Source organism: Bubalus kerabau, chromosome 9 (genome assembly GCF_029407905.1).
Source record: "Bubalus kerabau isolate K-KA32 ecotype Philippines breed swamp buffalo chromosome 9, PCC_UOA_SB_1v2, whole genome shotgun sequence".
Lineage (NCBI taxonomy): Eukaryota > Metazoa > Chordata > Mammalia > Artiodactyla > Bovidae > Bubalus > Bubalus kerabau.
In genome coordinates this window covers 103,821,696-103,836,873 of record NC_073632.1, presented here as the reverse complement: position 1 = coordinate 103,836,873, position 15,178 = coordinate 103,821,696, and the positions used below count along the sequence as shown (strand labels likewise).

General features: G+C 45.0%; 1 protein-coding gene across 1 annotated transcript in view; it reads right to left on the bottom strand.

Moving 5' to 3' along the window:
• Nucleotides 1–693: 693 nt before the first annotated feature.
• Nucleotides 694–15,178, bottom strand: part of FNDC1 (fibronectin type III domain containing 1) — a 113,892-nt gene continuing 99,407 nt past the window's right edge. Inside the window, exons 19-23 of the mRNA XM_055536128.1 lie at nucleotides 10,685–10,764; nucleotides 8,551–8,580; nucleotides 7,397–7,558; nucleotides 3,521–3,643; nucleotides 694–1,477 (exon numbers count right to left, since the gene is read on the bottom strand). Coding sequence (XP_055392103.1) covers nucleotides 1,362–1,477; nucleotides 3,521–3,643; nucleotides 7,397–7,558; nucleotides 8,551–8,580; nucleotides 10,685–10,764 — 511 coding nt within the window. The 3' untranslated portion in view covers nucleotides 694–1,361. The remainder of the gene's footprint in view (nucleotides 1,478–3,520; nucleotides 3,644–7,396; nucleotides 7,559–8,550; nucleotides 8,581–10,684; nucleotides 10,765–15,178) is intronic.

Genomic DNA, 15,178 nt, shown 5'->3' with positions numbered 1-15,178 from the left:
TTCATAGCAGCAGGCAGGCTTTCTCTAGTTGCAGCACGTGGGCTTAGCTGCACCTCAGCATGGGGATCTTCATTCCCAGACCAGGGACTGAACCCACACCTCCGCCTTGGAAGGCAGGTTCTCAACCACTGGGCCACCAGGGAAGTCCCTCCCACACCCCCGCCACTACTGTCTTTCACCTTGAAACTTAGGAGAAGACAAACCCTTCATTCCCCAGAGCTGCCCAAGGACACAGAGGTACCATGCACACGCGAAGAACACCATATTTTAAGAAGAATTAGAATAAGTGTCTCTACATAAACCCTCTTGTTCTGCAGTTGAGGAGGGTAAGATGCTTATATTTTGAGGAGGAGACACTGGGCTTGGCAGGAAAGGGGAAAGGAGTCTTTTTAAACTGGATTTTAAAATCATTTGTGACCTAAAATCTTAATCTGGAAACACACTAGATCTGTCCTCACACAGCCCTCTGGTTCATTTTTCACATGGGTGTGGAAGGTGGAAATCACTCAGTTTGCTACTGGCTCATAGCATCACTACTTCCCAGTCATTTCCCCGGCTTGGCTGCCTTCATGGAAAGAACCCACACCTTTCCATTCTTGCCGTGTTATACAGAGTACATATTCTCTGAAGCCTTCTAAAAAGATGTTCGCAAACAGCACCTCTGCTCCAAGAAGTCCCGCACACATGTATCGAGTGAACAAGTACAAATTTAGCAATTTTAATCAATGTCCTTGCAGACGAGTGTAGATATGTATATGCATATATACATATATATATATATCTCAAAATTGAGAATTTACAAGTAAGATTTGATACATTTGGTCTAGCAGTGGGTAAGTCCACAGAATAAATCTTAAGTAGGCTACATTTCCTTTGCTGGTGTTTTTAATAATTCAGTTCTACTGCATAGAGAGGGATCCAAAGCTTAAATTTAGCTACTTTGGGAGGAGTCCAGTGAGAAAAAAGAAAGCGGGTGGTGTTCCATGAAGAGAGCTGAGCATGTTGATACTGATCCCTGGAGATACTGAAGCATCTGAACTTTGGGCCTAAAAAGGATGAAAATCGCACCGTGCATCCCCATAGCTGAGTGTCTGTGCCATCTCTGGGACGTGCTGTTATAAGTAAAACCTGTAGAGAAGCAAAGTTAACAGCAACACTGAAGCCGGTGTGTGGTCCAGGCCAAGACGTAGGACTGAACTCCAGATTGAAGACGCCTGAAGTGTCCAGTGTCCACTGTGTGGCCTTGCTGACACGGGGGACAGCAGGGGGCTTGGGACCCTGCCTCTCTTCCTGCTCGCAGGCCCTCACTCAAGTTAACGAGGGGGTCGGCAGGGCGAGCTTCCGGCACGATCTTCCTGCGGTTACCACTTCCCCGGGATGGAGACCCCACACTCGTACCAGCCCACGTAGTAGTAGGGAGTTCCAAAACCTATGTTGCCGAAGCTGACTGGCTCCTGGCGGTACTGGCGATAGTAGCCTGGAAGGTTAAAAAAAGAGAGAGAGAGAAAGAAAATGCATCTGTGACACTGTGATTTATAATAGAAAATGGATATTTGGTTTTCATCCCCACAAGGCTCCCCAAACCCTTGGAATTTCCTGAGTGGTAAGAGCAATAACTCTGATATTGAAGCTGAAACTCCAATATTTTGGCCCCCTGATGCAGAGAGCTGACTCATTTGAAAAGACCCTGATGCTGGGAAAGACTGAAGGCAGGAGGAGAAGGGGACGACAGAGGATGAGATGGTTAAATGGTATCACCGACTCAATGGACATGAGTTTGGGTAGACTCCAGGAGCTGGTGATGGACAGGAAGGCCTGATGTGCTGCGGTTCATGGGGTTGCAGAGTCTGACATGACTGAGCAACTGAACTGAACTGAAGGGCAATAAAGGTGTCTGGGAAATGATTATTTCATAATAAACCTCTTCAACCACATATGGGCTTATGTTAATGAAGTGGCTTCTGGAAAGCACCTGAGGGTAAGGGCTTGTCACCAGAGAACCAACTGTGGGAATATGGGGTGGGGGCTTCCGTCCCACCCCCAACCTCAGGGAAGAGAGAGGAGCTAGAGATTGAGTTCTGTCACTCATGGTCAATGCTTTCATCAATTGTACCTATGTAACAAAGCCTCCATGGGCTTCCCTGGTGGCTCAGTGGTCAAGAATCCACATGTAATGCAGGAGACACAGGAGATGTGAGTTCAGGCCCTGGAAAGGAAAATCCTCTGGAGGAGGGAATGGCAACCCACTCCAGTATTCTTGTGTGGAGAATTCCATGAACTGAGAAGCCTGGTGGGCTAGTCCATGGAGTTGCAGAGTCAGACATGACTGAGTGACTAAGCACGCAAGCAATGAAGCCTCCATAATGCAGTGGGCCTCATCCAATCAGTTGAAGACTCTAGTAGAAAAAGACTGACTTTCCCTGAGGACAGGGGTATTCTGCCTTCAGACTTGAACTGCAACATCAGCTCTTCCCTAGGTCTCCAGCAGCCTTGTTGGGCTACCCTGTAGATTTTGGACTTGCCAGTTTCCACAATCATATGAGCCAATTCCTTAAAATAAATCTCATTCTCTATTTCTCTCTCCTCTCTGTCTCTCTGTCTCTATCTTTCTGCTGTTGGTTCTGATTCTCTGGAGGACCCCACCTAATATACTTGTTTTACTGGAGTTAATAATGTATTACAAATTGTTAATGTTGAGATGAATATATGCATTTCCTCTTACAATGCCATCATGAAATAACTGATACACAGTCTCCTGAAACATATCGTGGTTGGTTTGTGTTTATTTTTTCTTTCTCTGCACTCTTATTCATGCCATCCTCCACCTGGAAGACTCTCTAATCTTTGCATGAATTTTTATGACTCAGCCCAGACTCTGCCTCTTCTGAAAACTTCCCCTGGCAGCCTCAAGTGGCCTGCTTCTCTTGAACTCAGAGACTGACTATAATCTGCACAATTACCTGATAATGGGACAATAATGTGACATAACTTGCCATTGTCTGCACTTTAAGTTGTCTGCTCTAGTTACCTTTCATATATTTATCCTCTCTTTCCAATTCTGACTATGTTTCCTGACAGTAGGGATAAGGTCTTATATTCCTCTGTATCCCTATCTCTCCAAAGTAAAAGGGAAAGTGTTAGTCACTCAATTGGGTCCAACTCTTTGTGACCTCATGGACCACAGTCCTCCAGGCTCCTCTGTCCACGGAAGTATCCAGGCAAGAATACTGGAGTGGATAGCCATTCCCTTCTTCAGGGGATCTTCCCAATCCAGGGATCAAACCTAGGTCTCCTACATTACAGGCAGATGCTTTACTGCCTGAGCCACCTCTCCAAGGCTCATTCCAAATACAGCACATGGTAGGAGTACTTTGTTGATTCCTTATTTTTATGATCAAAAATGCTGCTTACATCCATCTTCAAATGGTAAACCAAAGGCAGAGATACCGTGAATTTTCTCCTTATGTTGGCCCTCCTCCCCACACCCCAGTGTAATAGGTCAGGCCTTTGTTCACATTACCTTGAATGTTAGGGAGGGCTTCAATGTAGGACTGAGGCCCTGTTCTTCCATCAAGGTGTGAATCCACAAATTGACAGTGGTCTTCACCTCTTCCCCAACTGTCCCCAATGCTGTAGAATGTATCTGCAAAAAGGAATTTGATGAGTCAGTGACTGACCCAAAAATGCTACAGGTGATTTAGGAATTTGCACAAACTTGAAGAACCAACACCAAAAAAAAGATGTCATTTTTATCATACAGGGCTGGAATGTAAAAGTAGGAAGTCAAGAGATAACAGGCATATTTGGCCTTGGAGTACAAAATGAAACAGGGCAAAGACTAACAGAGTTTTGCCAAGAGAAAGCACTGGTCATAGCAAACATCCTTTTCCAACAACACAAGAGAAGACTCTACACATAAACATCACCAGATGGTCAATACTGAAATCAGATTGGTTATATTCTTTGTGATCGAAGGTGGAGAAGCTCTATACAGTCAGCAAAAACAAGGCTGGGAGCTATTGTGGCTCAGATCATGAACTCCTTATTGCCAAATTCAGACTTAAATTGAAGAAAGTAGGGAAAACCACTAAGCCATTCAGGTATGACCAAAATCAAATCCCTTAGTATTATACAGTGGAAGTGATAAATAGATTCAAGGGATTAGATCTGATAGACAGAGTGCCTGAAGAACTGTGGACAGAGGTTCATGACATTGTATGGAAGGCAGTGATCAAAACCATCCCCAAGAAACCAAAATGCAAAAAGGCAAAATGGTTGTCTGAGGAGGCCTTACAAATAGCTGAGAAAATAAGAGAAGCTAAAGGCAAGGGAGAAAAGGAAACATATAACCATCTGAATGCAGAGTTCCAAAGAATAGCAAAGAGAGATAAGAAAGCCTTCCTCAGTGATCAATGCAAACAAATCGAGGAAAACAATATAATGGGAAAGACAAAAGTTCTCTTCAAGAAAATTAGAGATACGAAGGGAATATTTCATGCAAAGATGGGCACTAAAAAGGACAGAAATGGTATGGACCTAACAGAGGCAGAGATATTAAGAAAAGGCGGCAAGAATACATGTAAGAGCTATACAAAAAAGATCTTCACGACCCAGATAACCACAATGGTGTGATCACTCACCTAGAACCAAACATCCTGGAGTGTGAAGTCAAGTGGGCCTTAGGAAGCATCACTATGAACAAAGCTAGTGGAGGTGATGGAATTCCAGTTGAGCTAATTCAAATCCTAAAAGATGATGCTGTGAAAGTGCTGCACTCAATATGCCAGCAAATTTGGAAAGATCAGCAGTGGCCACAGGACTGGAAAAGGTCAGTTTTCATTGCAATCCCAAAGAAAGGCAATGCCAAAGAATGTTCAAGCTACCTCATAATTGTACTCATCTCACACGTTAGCAAAATAATGCTCAAAATTCTCCAAGTGAGGCTTCAACAGTATGCAAACCAAGAAATTCCAGATGTTCAAGCTGGATTTTAAAAAGGCAGAGGAACTAGAGATCAAATTGCCAACATCTGCTGGATCATAGAAAAAGCAAGAGAATTCCAGAAAAACATCTACTTCTGCTTCAATGACTATGCCAAAGCCTTGGACTGTGTGGATCACAACAAACTGGAAAATTCTTAAAGAGATGGGGATACCAGACCACCATACCTGCCTCCTGAGAAATCTGTATGCAGGTCAAGAAGCAACAGTTAGAACTGGACATGGAACAATGGACTGGTTCCAAATTGGGAAAGGAGTACATCAAGGCTGTATATTGTCACCCTGTTTATTTAACTTATCTGCAGAGTACATCATGTGAAAAGCTGGGCTGGATGAAGCATAGGCTGGAATCAAGATTGCCAGGAGAAATAACGATAACCTCAGATATGCAAATGACACCACCCTTATGGCAGAAAGCAAAGAGGAACTAAAGAGCCTCTTGATGAAAGTGAAAAAAGAGCATGAAAAAGCTGGCTTAAAACTCAACATTCAGAAAACTAAGATCATGGTATCCAGTCCCATCACTTCATGGCAAATAGATGGGGAAACAATGGAAACAGTATTTTCTTAGGCTCCAAAATCAGTGCAGATGGTGACTGCAGCCATGAAATTAAAAGGCACTTGCTCCTTGGAAGAAAAGTTATGACCAACCTAGACAGCATATTAAAGAGCAGAGACATTCCTTTGTCAACAAAGGTCCATCTAGTCAAAGCTATGGTTTTCCCAGTTGTCATGTACAGATGTGAGAGTTGGATCATAAAGAAAGCTGAGTGCCAAAGAATTGATGCTTTTAAGCTGTGGTGTTGGAGAAGACGCTTGAGAGTCCCTTGTACTGCAAGGAGATCCAACCAGTCAATCCTAAAGGAAACCAGTCCTGAATATTCAATGGAAGGACTGATGCTGAAGCTGAAGCTCCAATACTTTGGCCACCTGATGGGAAGAAGTGACTCATTGGAAAAGACCCTGATGGTTGGAAAGATTGAAGGCAGGAGAAGGGGATGACAGCAGATGAGATGGTTGAATGGCATCAGGGACTCGATGGACATGAGTTTGAGCAAGCTCTGGGAGTTGGTGATGGACAGGGAAGCCTGGCGTGCTGCAGTCCACGGGGTTGTTAAGAGTCAGACATGACTGAGCGAATAAACTGAACTGAAGAGGGCACATTACTTATACTCTGTGTGTCATACTTTCCATGTTTGAAAGATGGTGATAATGGCACTGATTTCAAAGCATTGTAAGGATTTATTGAGATCATGTATGCTATATACTTAGCAAGTTTCCTTAAATGGAAACTATGAATATTATAGGCATTTTCAGCCAATAAATGAGAGACCTTTCTACTCTATGGTTTCAAAAATGTGGAAGCTCTGATAGAGAATACTTTATGAAACCATTATGAAAAGCATGAATATGTGTAAAAATAGTGGGACCTATTTTCGTAGGAAACTAGAAGTAGGGTGTGTCTGTAGCAGGAGGTGCTGTCCTTGGTCCTGAACCAGAGCTGCACAGTAGGGCCGAGTTGTTTCTCTCAACCCTGCAATACCAGACATGGCTGTGGAACCTCTCTCAGGAATTCTGAAGCGGAGGAGGGAAAGGGCAGTGTGGGAGAGGAGGGGAAAAGCAGAGAGAAACAGACACTGCTTGTCGGGAAGGCATAGCACTGAGAAATTGCTGGAGCGGGGGATGGTTGGGGAGATTTTGACATTATCGAGAAATGATGATCACTAGCAACAAATAAAAGAACAAAATAACTGACCTATGATAAAATCTAAACCAGCTGAAGGAAAGTGTTTTTTTAATGTATGCTAAAAGAGTAAAAGTTGTATGAATTTTGAAATATAAAACAGTTATGTGTAGGTGGGTGAGTCAAAGCCAGCTGGGTAGAAATGGCATTTTGAAATGTTAGTAGTCCAAAGTACGTATGTTATTCTCTGTTTGAATCCCCTACCATGAGGAAAACAATGTAATTTTTGTTTGGACACAGAATAAACAGTGCAGCTCATCTATGTTTCACCATCTACATTTTTTTTCTGTAAAGTTGTGCCAGTGGCAAAGACCATAGTGTGGACTTGTCCTCAATAATTCCAGCTTACACACATGCCTACTGTTATAGAATCAACAACAAAGAAAAATGGCCTTTGATTTTCTAATAGAACTCTGGACTTCATTCCTAAAAAGTAGTCGATTTAAAATATATACATATATTCTTGAGTACCCATGTGAAAACAAGTCACTCTATCATAGAGCCTGCAAAACTGGTTTGCATTTGAGCCAGACTGAGACATGACCGGTCCACACCTCAACTGCATTCTGGTGCACCTGTTATGTCAAGCTAATATCTGATCAACTAGAAACTTTTCATACCTTCCCTCAGCACGCCATCCCCAAAGACCTACCTTTCAGGTTGTCACTGAGGTAGATCTTATACCGCAGTGAGTTGCAGAGAACGACTCCCACAAACTTCCTGTACCAAGTCCGCTTCACATACTGTCGGCCGTGGCAGTCCGTGTAGCTAGGGTCATGTTTGAAAGCAAACGGGATCCAGATGGGCTCGCCGCCTGGACAACACAAAGCACAGCTTCCAAGTCACAGCACTTCACAGTGTTCACTCTCGTACAAAGTACCAGACATTTCGGCTTATTCACTGGGCCTTGCCCTCCTTGCAGGGCTTTTCTGAGCAGCTTTCCCATCTCCCGATGGGTGCACTCTCTCTTCTCTTCTTTCTTTGTACTGAAGTACAGCTCAGGAGTTCCTCACACCTGAAGATATGTGAACTATTTGCATTTCCATAAAGGATTCTCAGAGTAAGAAAAAGCCCTTGGGCCTCAAGGAACATAAGCTATAATGACAAGTTTGACCTTGGGGGGTCATACCATCCTACCTCCCCACCCCCAGAGCCCCTCAGCACAGATGCCTACTGTTCCTGTCACTCCTAAGACCTGTCCTGAACTTAGGCAATAGATTTTTCTCTGTTTATTTGAAAAACAAAGTAAACTTTTTCTGTACTCTTAATCCATTTTGCTATCTTTTCAGCAATTTAAAATATTCAAGGAGGTTAGGAAAATAGTTACCGCTTCATAGGTTATTGGCCGCCCACAATGGTTTTTATAGCTATTGTCTGGGCTGTGGTGTACTTAGTTGCTCAGTTGTGTTTGACTCTTTGCAACTTCATGGACTATAGCCTGCCAGGTTCCTCTGTCCATGGGGATTCTCCAAGCAAGAAAACTGGAGTGGTGGCTATGCCCTCCTCCAGGGGACCTTCCCAACCCAGGAATCAAACAGGGGTCTCCTGCATTGCAGGTGGATTCTTTACCAGCTGAGCTACCAGGGAAGCCCAGCTATTGTCTACTAGGACCCTATCTAACAATTTCCAGACCATTCTTTTCCCTAGATTAGGAGAGCGGGTGCAAAGAAACCACAGAAGTTGTTGGAAAATTATGACAATACAAAAATGGTTTGGCATGTCTACTTGTGAGTAACCATAACAATCTCATGTTCAATATCCAACTTTATTACTAGAATGTCAAGATTATCCAGAAGAGGAACTTACCTGGTGGCCTCACGACAAGAAGAGGATTATCTGTAGAATGAAAAAGAAACAGCTGAATTCACTATTATGTCATGGAGCCACATAGCTATGGAATTTTTTTGTAACTGAAAGGGCTAACCAAGCTGAAGTAGATAAAGTGCAATATTCATTTGGCATATGCCAAAACTTTAAAAGTATTATATCACAGTCTCAGAAGTTACATTTATATCTTCTACTCTCCAATTTCAGCCCTCAGTTTCTTGATAACTATTTAGATTTGAATTATTTGGGTTTTTTTCTATAGACGTTTATCATGTTAATCCTGATAGTTGCCAAAAGACCATGTTATTTTTAGGAAATTCAGCCATAGACACATTATTGTAGCAAATTCACTGATAAAGGTTTTCTTGTACTCTTTCTAATTACTAATGAGAAACACACTTCTTAGATGAAACACGTGAAAACACCAATTTTGAAGTCCTTTGCCAACAATTCCAGTATAAAGCATATTCTCAAAAAAGGCTTTTTCCATATATTTTGATTCAGTAGATTTAAATCACTGCCTTTAAAAATATCTTCCAAAGGCAAATGTTCTGGGGTCAAGCTACATGTAGAGAATGATCTAACCAAATGGAAGCGAGAGCCACGTTAGTGTGGAGCTGACCCTGCTGGGCTCCTGTACATGTTTGTCTTGGGACCATGGTCACCAGCTCTCCCACCTGGCTTCCTGTACAGAGAGGCTGCCAACCCAGGAACTGCTACCATGAACCAGTTGTGTGTACTGCCTCAGACCATGACCACGGGACCCTGTGTGTACTGCCTCAGACCATGACCACCCGACACCGTGTGTACTGCCTCGGACCATGACCACCCGACACCGTGTGTACTGCCCCGGACCATGAACACCGGACACCGTGTGTACTGCCCCGGACCATGAACACCGGACACCGTGTGTACTGCCCCGGACCATGACCACCCGACACCGTGTGTACTGCCCCGGACCATGACCACCGGACACCGTGTGTACTGCCTCGGACCATGACCACCCGACACCGTGTGTACTGCCCCGGACCATGACCACCAGACACCGTGTGTACTGCCTCGGACCATGACCACCTGACACCGTGTGTACTGCCCCGGACCATGACCACCGGACACTGGGTGTACTGCCTCGGACCATGACCACCCGACACCGTGTGTACTGCCTCGGACCATGACCACCCGACACCGTGTGTACTGCCTCGGACCATGACCACCCAGCACCGTGTGTACTGCCTCGGACCATGACCACCCGACACCGTGTGTACTGCCTCAGACCATGACCACCCACCACGGGACACCGTGTGTACTGCCTCAGACCATGACCACCCAGCACCGTGTGTACTGCCTCAGACCATGACCACCCAGTACCGTGTGTACTGCCTCGGACCATGACCACCCAGCACCGTGTGTACTGCCCCGGACCATGACCACCCAGCACCGTGTGTACTGCCCCGGACCATGACCACCCGACACCGTGTGTACTGCCCCGGACCATGACCACCCGACACCGTGTGTACTGCCCCGGACCATGACCACCCGACACCGTGTGTACTGCCTCAGACCATGACCATGGAACACTTCACCAAAGGGTCTGAGAGCTCTGCACACCAGCAACCCAAAGTAGGGACATCTTTTGTGTGACGCTGCTTGCAGGATGGATAGCATTTTAATTAAACCCTCCATATTAAGTAGAGATATCTTTGTCTCCTAGGAAAGGAAGCATCCTAGAGACGTGACTGATTGAAAGAAGCAACTGCCCCTCAGATCACATGACACGTGTGCACTTCAGCTGCTTGCAATAGCTTTAAAGAACTTGCCTCTGCAACTAGATGGATTCACAGTCATCTCTCCCACATGGCTAAGAACCAGATTTTCTTCCCTTTTCATTGGAATTTGCTCTTTTCACTTTTCAAGCAGTGCCAATGAAGACTACTTTTATTATCCAAGATTTAACTTAGCAGAAAGAAAATCATGTTTATCTTATAAAGTGATATCCAATATGAACTGACTAAACAGAAGTTTTACTTGTTCCATTTTTATTCTATTGTAGGCCTGATTTCAGATTACTTGTTTTTAAGGAAAACAGAAAAAAAGAACATGAAGTCATCCATACCTGATTCTGTAACAAATGAGACTGAAGAACTGACAGGTCCATAGCCGTGAGGATTTTTGGCTTGAACTCTAAAATAATACCTGAAATTCGAAGAAAACATAGTTTGAAAGAGAACCTTGTTTAATTTTTGTATAATGAGATAAACAACCAAACTACTGAGCACTTACTCTGTGGCAGGGTTCGAGTCTTATCTTTTCACAAATGCATACACCACCGCTATTTCTTCATGCTATTTCTGAACTTTCTCATTTTCAAATAGCTTTTAGAACAATATAATGAACAGCATAGACATGTTCCCACTAGGAACGGAGGGGCATACTGGGCATACTAGGCAAACAGGTCACTTGGACTGTGTGTGTTATGTAGAGCATCAAGGGTTCACCCGCCCCATGCAGGCCATGCCCTGCAGGCCTGCCATTGGACGGTATGGCCCCCTCCTGTCTCATCTTGAGTTCCACCAGCAAGACGGAGAAGCTAGAGCAGGGAGAAATGCTTACCGAGCAGAATTCCAGTTCTAGCCTAAGTCTCATCCCTGGACGTGGTGTATAAATGTCCGACAGACTGATGATGATGCAACCTGCTGTTGGCAGGGGGAGGCTGCGCCAGTCCAGAAGCTGGCCTCCTTGGGGGAATTAACGTGACAGCAGTGTTCTGGGCACAGGACAAGTGCTACGCTTGGCCTGGAGCCTTAAAATCACTGAGTCTCCAGCTTCTGTGCCTCAAGGAAAGAGAAGCAAGTCCAGGAAGGGAAAGTGGAAAAGGCCTGCAGAGGCTCTGGGGATTAATCTTTGTCTTGGAACAGAGAATGTGCTAGAAAGCACATGGCATGAATCAGCCTGTTCATCCAGAAGGAGATAAGCCAGTTCAGTCCGGAGTCCAAGAGCATCTTACTTTGGACTCTCATAAGCTACAGGACCAAGAACAGTGATGAGAAAATACTGGAAGCCAACGCAGTTGAGACCTACTCTACCTACGGTTAATCTCTATGTTGTCCAGCCCCCTGGAATTCTAGGTATTATCTGTGCCCTCTTAGTCCTTAACTGGGGCTTCCCTGGTGGCTCAGATGATAAAAGAATCTGCCTGCAATGTGGGAGACCTGGGTTCGATCCCTGAGTCAGGAAGATCCCCTGGAGAAGAAAATGACAACCCACTCCAGTGTTCTTGCCTGGAGAATTCCATGGACAGAGCAGCCTGGCAGGCTACCGTCCATGGGGTCACAAAGAGTCAGACATAACTGAGCAACTAATACATACAGTCCCTAACTGCGTCCAGGTAAAGAAAGAGGGTTAAAAAAAAAATTGGGCGGGGGAGTGTGTCTACCACCTCAGAGAGTCCAGAAGGGGCCTTGGCTTCTGAGCACCAGGAGCTACACTTCAGTGTTACAAAATCCTATGTTTAAGTCAGACACACAGATCACACGGACTAAGATGCACTAAAGTTTTAAAAGGAGAACTATTTACACCCAGAGAGCAAAGGTGCATGTCTGTTGCACCTCTGCCCTGGCACCAAGCCTACTGAGCATCTGAGCTGAGGTCCCCAGGGGAGCCTCTGGCCTCACAGTTACACAGAGGTATTTAACTTTGGGTTTGATTAACAGAGAGCAAAGAAAAAGTCCATTTGGTAAAACCAAGTCTTCTCTTAAGCTTTTCAAGAAAGTATATTCACATCTCATTTAGGACAGAATCCTTTTTAAAATTTCATTAAAAAAAAAAAGATATGCACAATTAAGAACATATGAGTCCCAAAGCTCAATTCACTCAGCACTTTGTGTTGTTCTCAATTGTGCATACTTCTAACTCAGCGGGCATGGAGTTATTTAAGGCAAACTCCGCTGGCAGTTCAAACAGTGGGTTTGGCATACGTCAATGATAACAGTCAAACTTTACAGACGCCTTTTCCTTAAAAAAATAGGAAATTGAAACCTAGGGTGTGATACTGATATTCACAGGCTACCGGGGACATTTATTTTGCTGCATCTTTCTCAGGTCATCCCTGGAGGCAACCTGGTACCACTTCCCCAGCTTGGCAGAGGGAAGCACCCTGTGCAGTAGAGGCGATGGCAGAGGGGTGACCCATTGGCTGGGAGAGCCTACTCCAGTTTCTTAGTTGTATCCATTCTATTTTACACTGAAACCTAAGTATTCTCCAAATCGACCCTCCTGCCACACAATGACTCCATTCCTCCACAAAGCCCACGTGGCCCAATTCTACAGTTGCATTATTTCCATTTGAACTCCACCTACTGTGTCAAAGTAAGTTTACATACGCCAAGCTGAAAAACAATATGGTATTATAAAAAAAGCAAATTTTTCAAAAAGCACATTACATTTTTTTCTACAGACTAAAATAAATATTTCATACCCTGAAGTGTCTCTATCTCACCTAAGTAACAAAAGCATCCCACGCCTTGCCTTCTTATACAAGCTTCTGGCACCTTCTTTTGAATAGGTTCCATGGTGACAGATCTGTATACTTTAGGCTTCCCAGGTGGCGCTAGGGGTAAAGAAACCGCCTGCCAATGCAGGAGACACAAGAGACGTGGGTTTGATCCCTGGGTTGGGAAGATCCCCTGGAGGAGGGGATGGCAACCAACTCCAGTAATCTTGCCTGGAGAATCCCATGGACAGAGTTGCCTGGAGGGCTACAGTCACAACGAGTTGGACATGACTGAGGCAACTTAGCACGCACGCGGGCACGGAGGGGTCTGAAGGAAACCCTCGTAGGAGGAAGCCAGCGAGCACTCTCCCTCCAAAGAATGACTGGGAGGAGCCCCACCGGCCGCTGCTGCTCCCAGTCCATCATCTCCCAGGGCCCCCAGCATGGGTGGACACAGGACACAAGCCTCAGCGGACACTGGGGCCCATCTGTGACTGGCTGGTCCAGCCACCATCCCCCTCTCTCCTCCATCCCCCCTACCACATCGGCCTCCTGCTCTTCCTCAAAAACACCAGCTTCCCAACACCCTTCCTGCCTCAAGCAACTTGACAGATCACTTACCTTCTCCAGGTCAAATGCTGTGCATCTGCCTCGCCTGACCGCCCCTTATCCTCGAGCTCGCGAAAAAGCCCCCTATTACACACTCACAGCACAGGGTGCTTCTCTCTCAGGATGCTGGTCGGGGAAACTCCACACCTACGTGTTTATAAACCATCAGTCTCTGTCAGACTGTGAGCACCATGAGGGGCCACGGTGTACTGTAGGCCCCTCTCCCACCCCTCCGCTCTTTCCTCTTTGGAGCCCGGGGCCTGGCCCTGAGCACTCAGTAAGCTCTCACTGAGTGAGCTGTGGACACTCATTCATAACTATAGGAAAAATGAATAGACCATCCCACTTAACCATCCCCTGACAGCATTCAAAACTCAACATCAGTTTGGTACCAAAAGTTGTCACAAGAAAACCGGGCTGTGGGGGCAGGGACAGCAGGAGTCCAGGATTTACAAGCAGTCAGGAGGCCAAACATCGCTAAGGCCTCCTTCAGCTGCTCCTGAGGTTGTGCTGTAAAAACATGCGCTCTGAACACAATTAAAAACAAAAAAAAGAGGGATGTTGGCTTTGTTTTCTTTAGTTTTGTTCTTGGTATAATGAATCAACTTTTCATTACTATCAGGGAAGAGCTAAGAAAAGGGCTTTCTCAATTTCCTGATATTTTTATTTGCTGAATCCTGAAATTTGTAATAGTTTATGAAAGCTCAGTTCAAGTGAGCCCAGGGCATTAACAGGCCCTGGGCAAAGTTCTCCGCTAGTTCAGAAGTCTCTTGGTGCCCAAGGCTATTGTCCAGTTTCTGTCCCTTTCAACAGTTCTGTTTAAGGTTCAAATTTCTGTTTAAGGAGAGCATTTTGTTCCAATCTCCTCTCTGTTCCTCTGACTGTATAAAAAAACGGGAGACCTCGGGCCCAAGTCACATCATTCAGAACACTTTGCTGTGGAAATACAGTGGCTGGACGCGACATGGTGTGCTGGAGCCATACTACAGGCCTCAGAGAGAGCCGATCGTTAAATATCAGCAATTCTGCAGGCCCAGACTAGCTTGAAATTGGCAAATACCATAAAGCAGCTGTTACTTTTTTTTTTTTCCCAAACAGCCAGTTTAGAAGCACACCACAGCGCGACCATCATGTCCTTGGTGTTATGCCCACGTTCACCCACCAAGGATGGAAGCTTTCCTGATGGGTGTTACCAGCAAGACCAGAGAATATAAAATAGGAAATGCACACACACACTGTTTGTACCCTTGAGAGAAGTTCTGCACATTTCACACTGAGGGCTAAAAACTCACTCCCAGATGGCCCTCTGGCTGGTGACCCACTTCTCCATGTAGGAAGCCACGCATCTTATAACTGATATTAACATGTAAAATATATCTTTCTTGAATGATCTGAACTTCTACATCACAGAGGTTGAGTACCAGCTATTAAAATGTTTAGCCAGTTCATACAACTCAACAACAACAAAACAAACAACCCAATTGAAAAGCGGGCAAAGAACCTAATTAG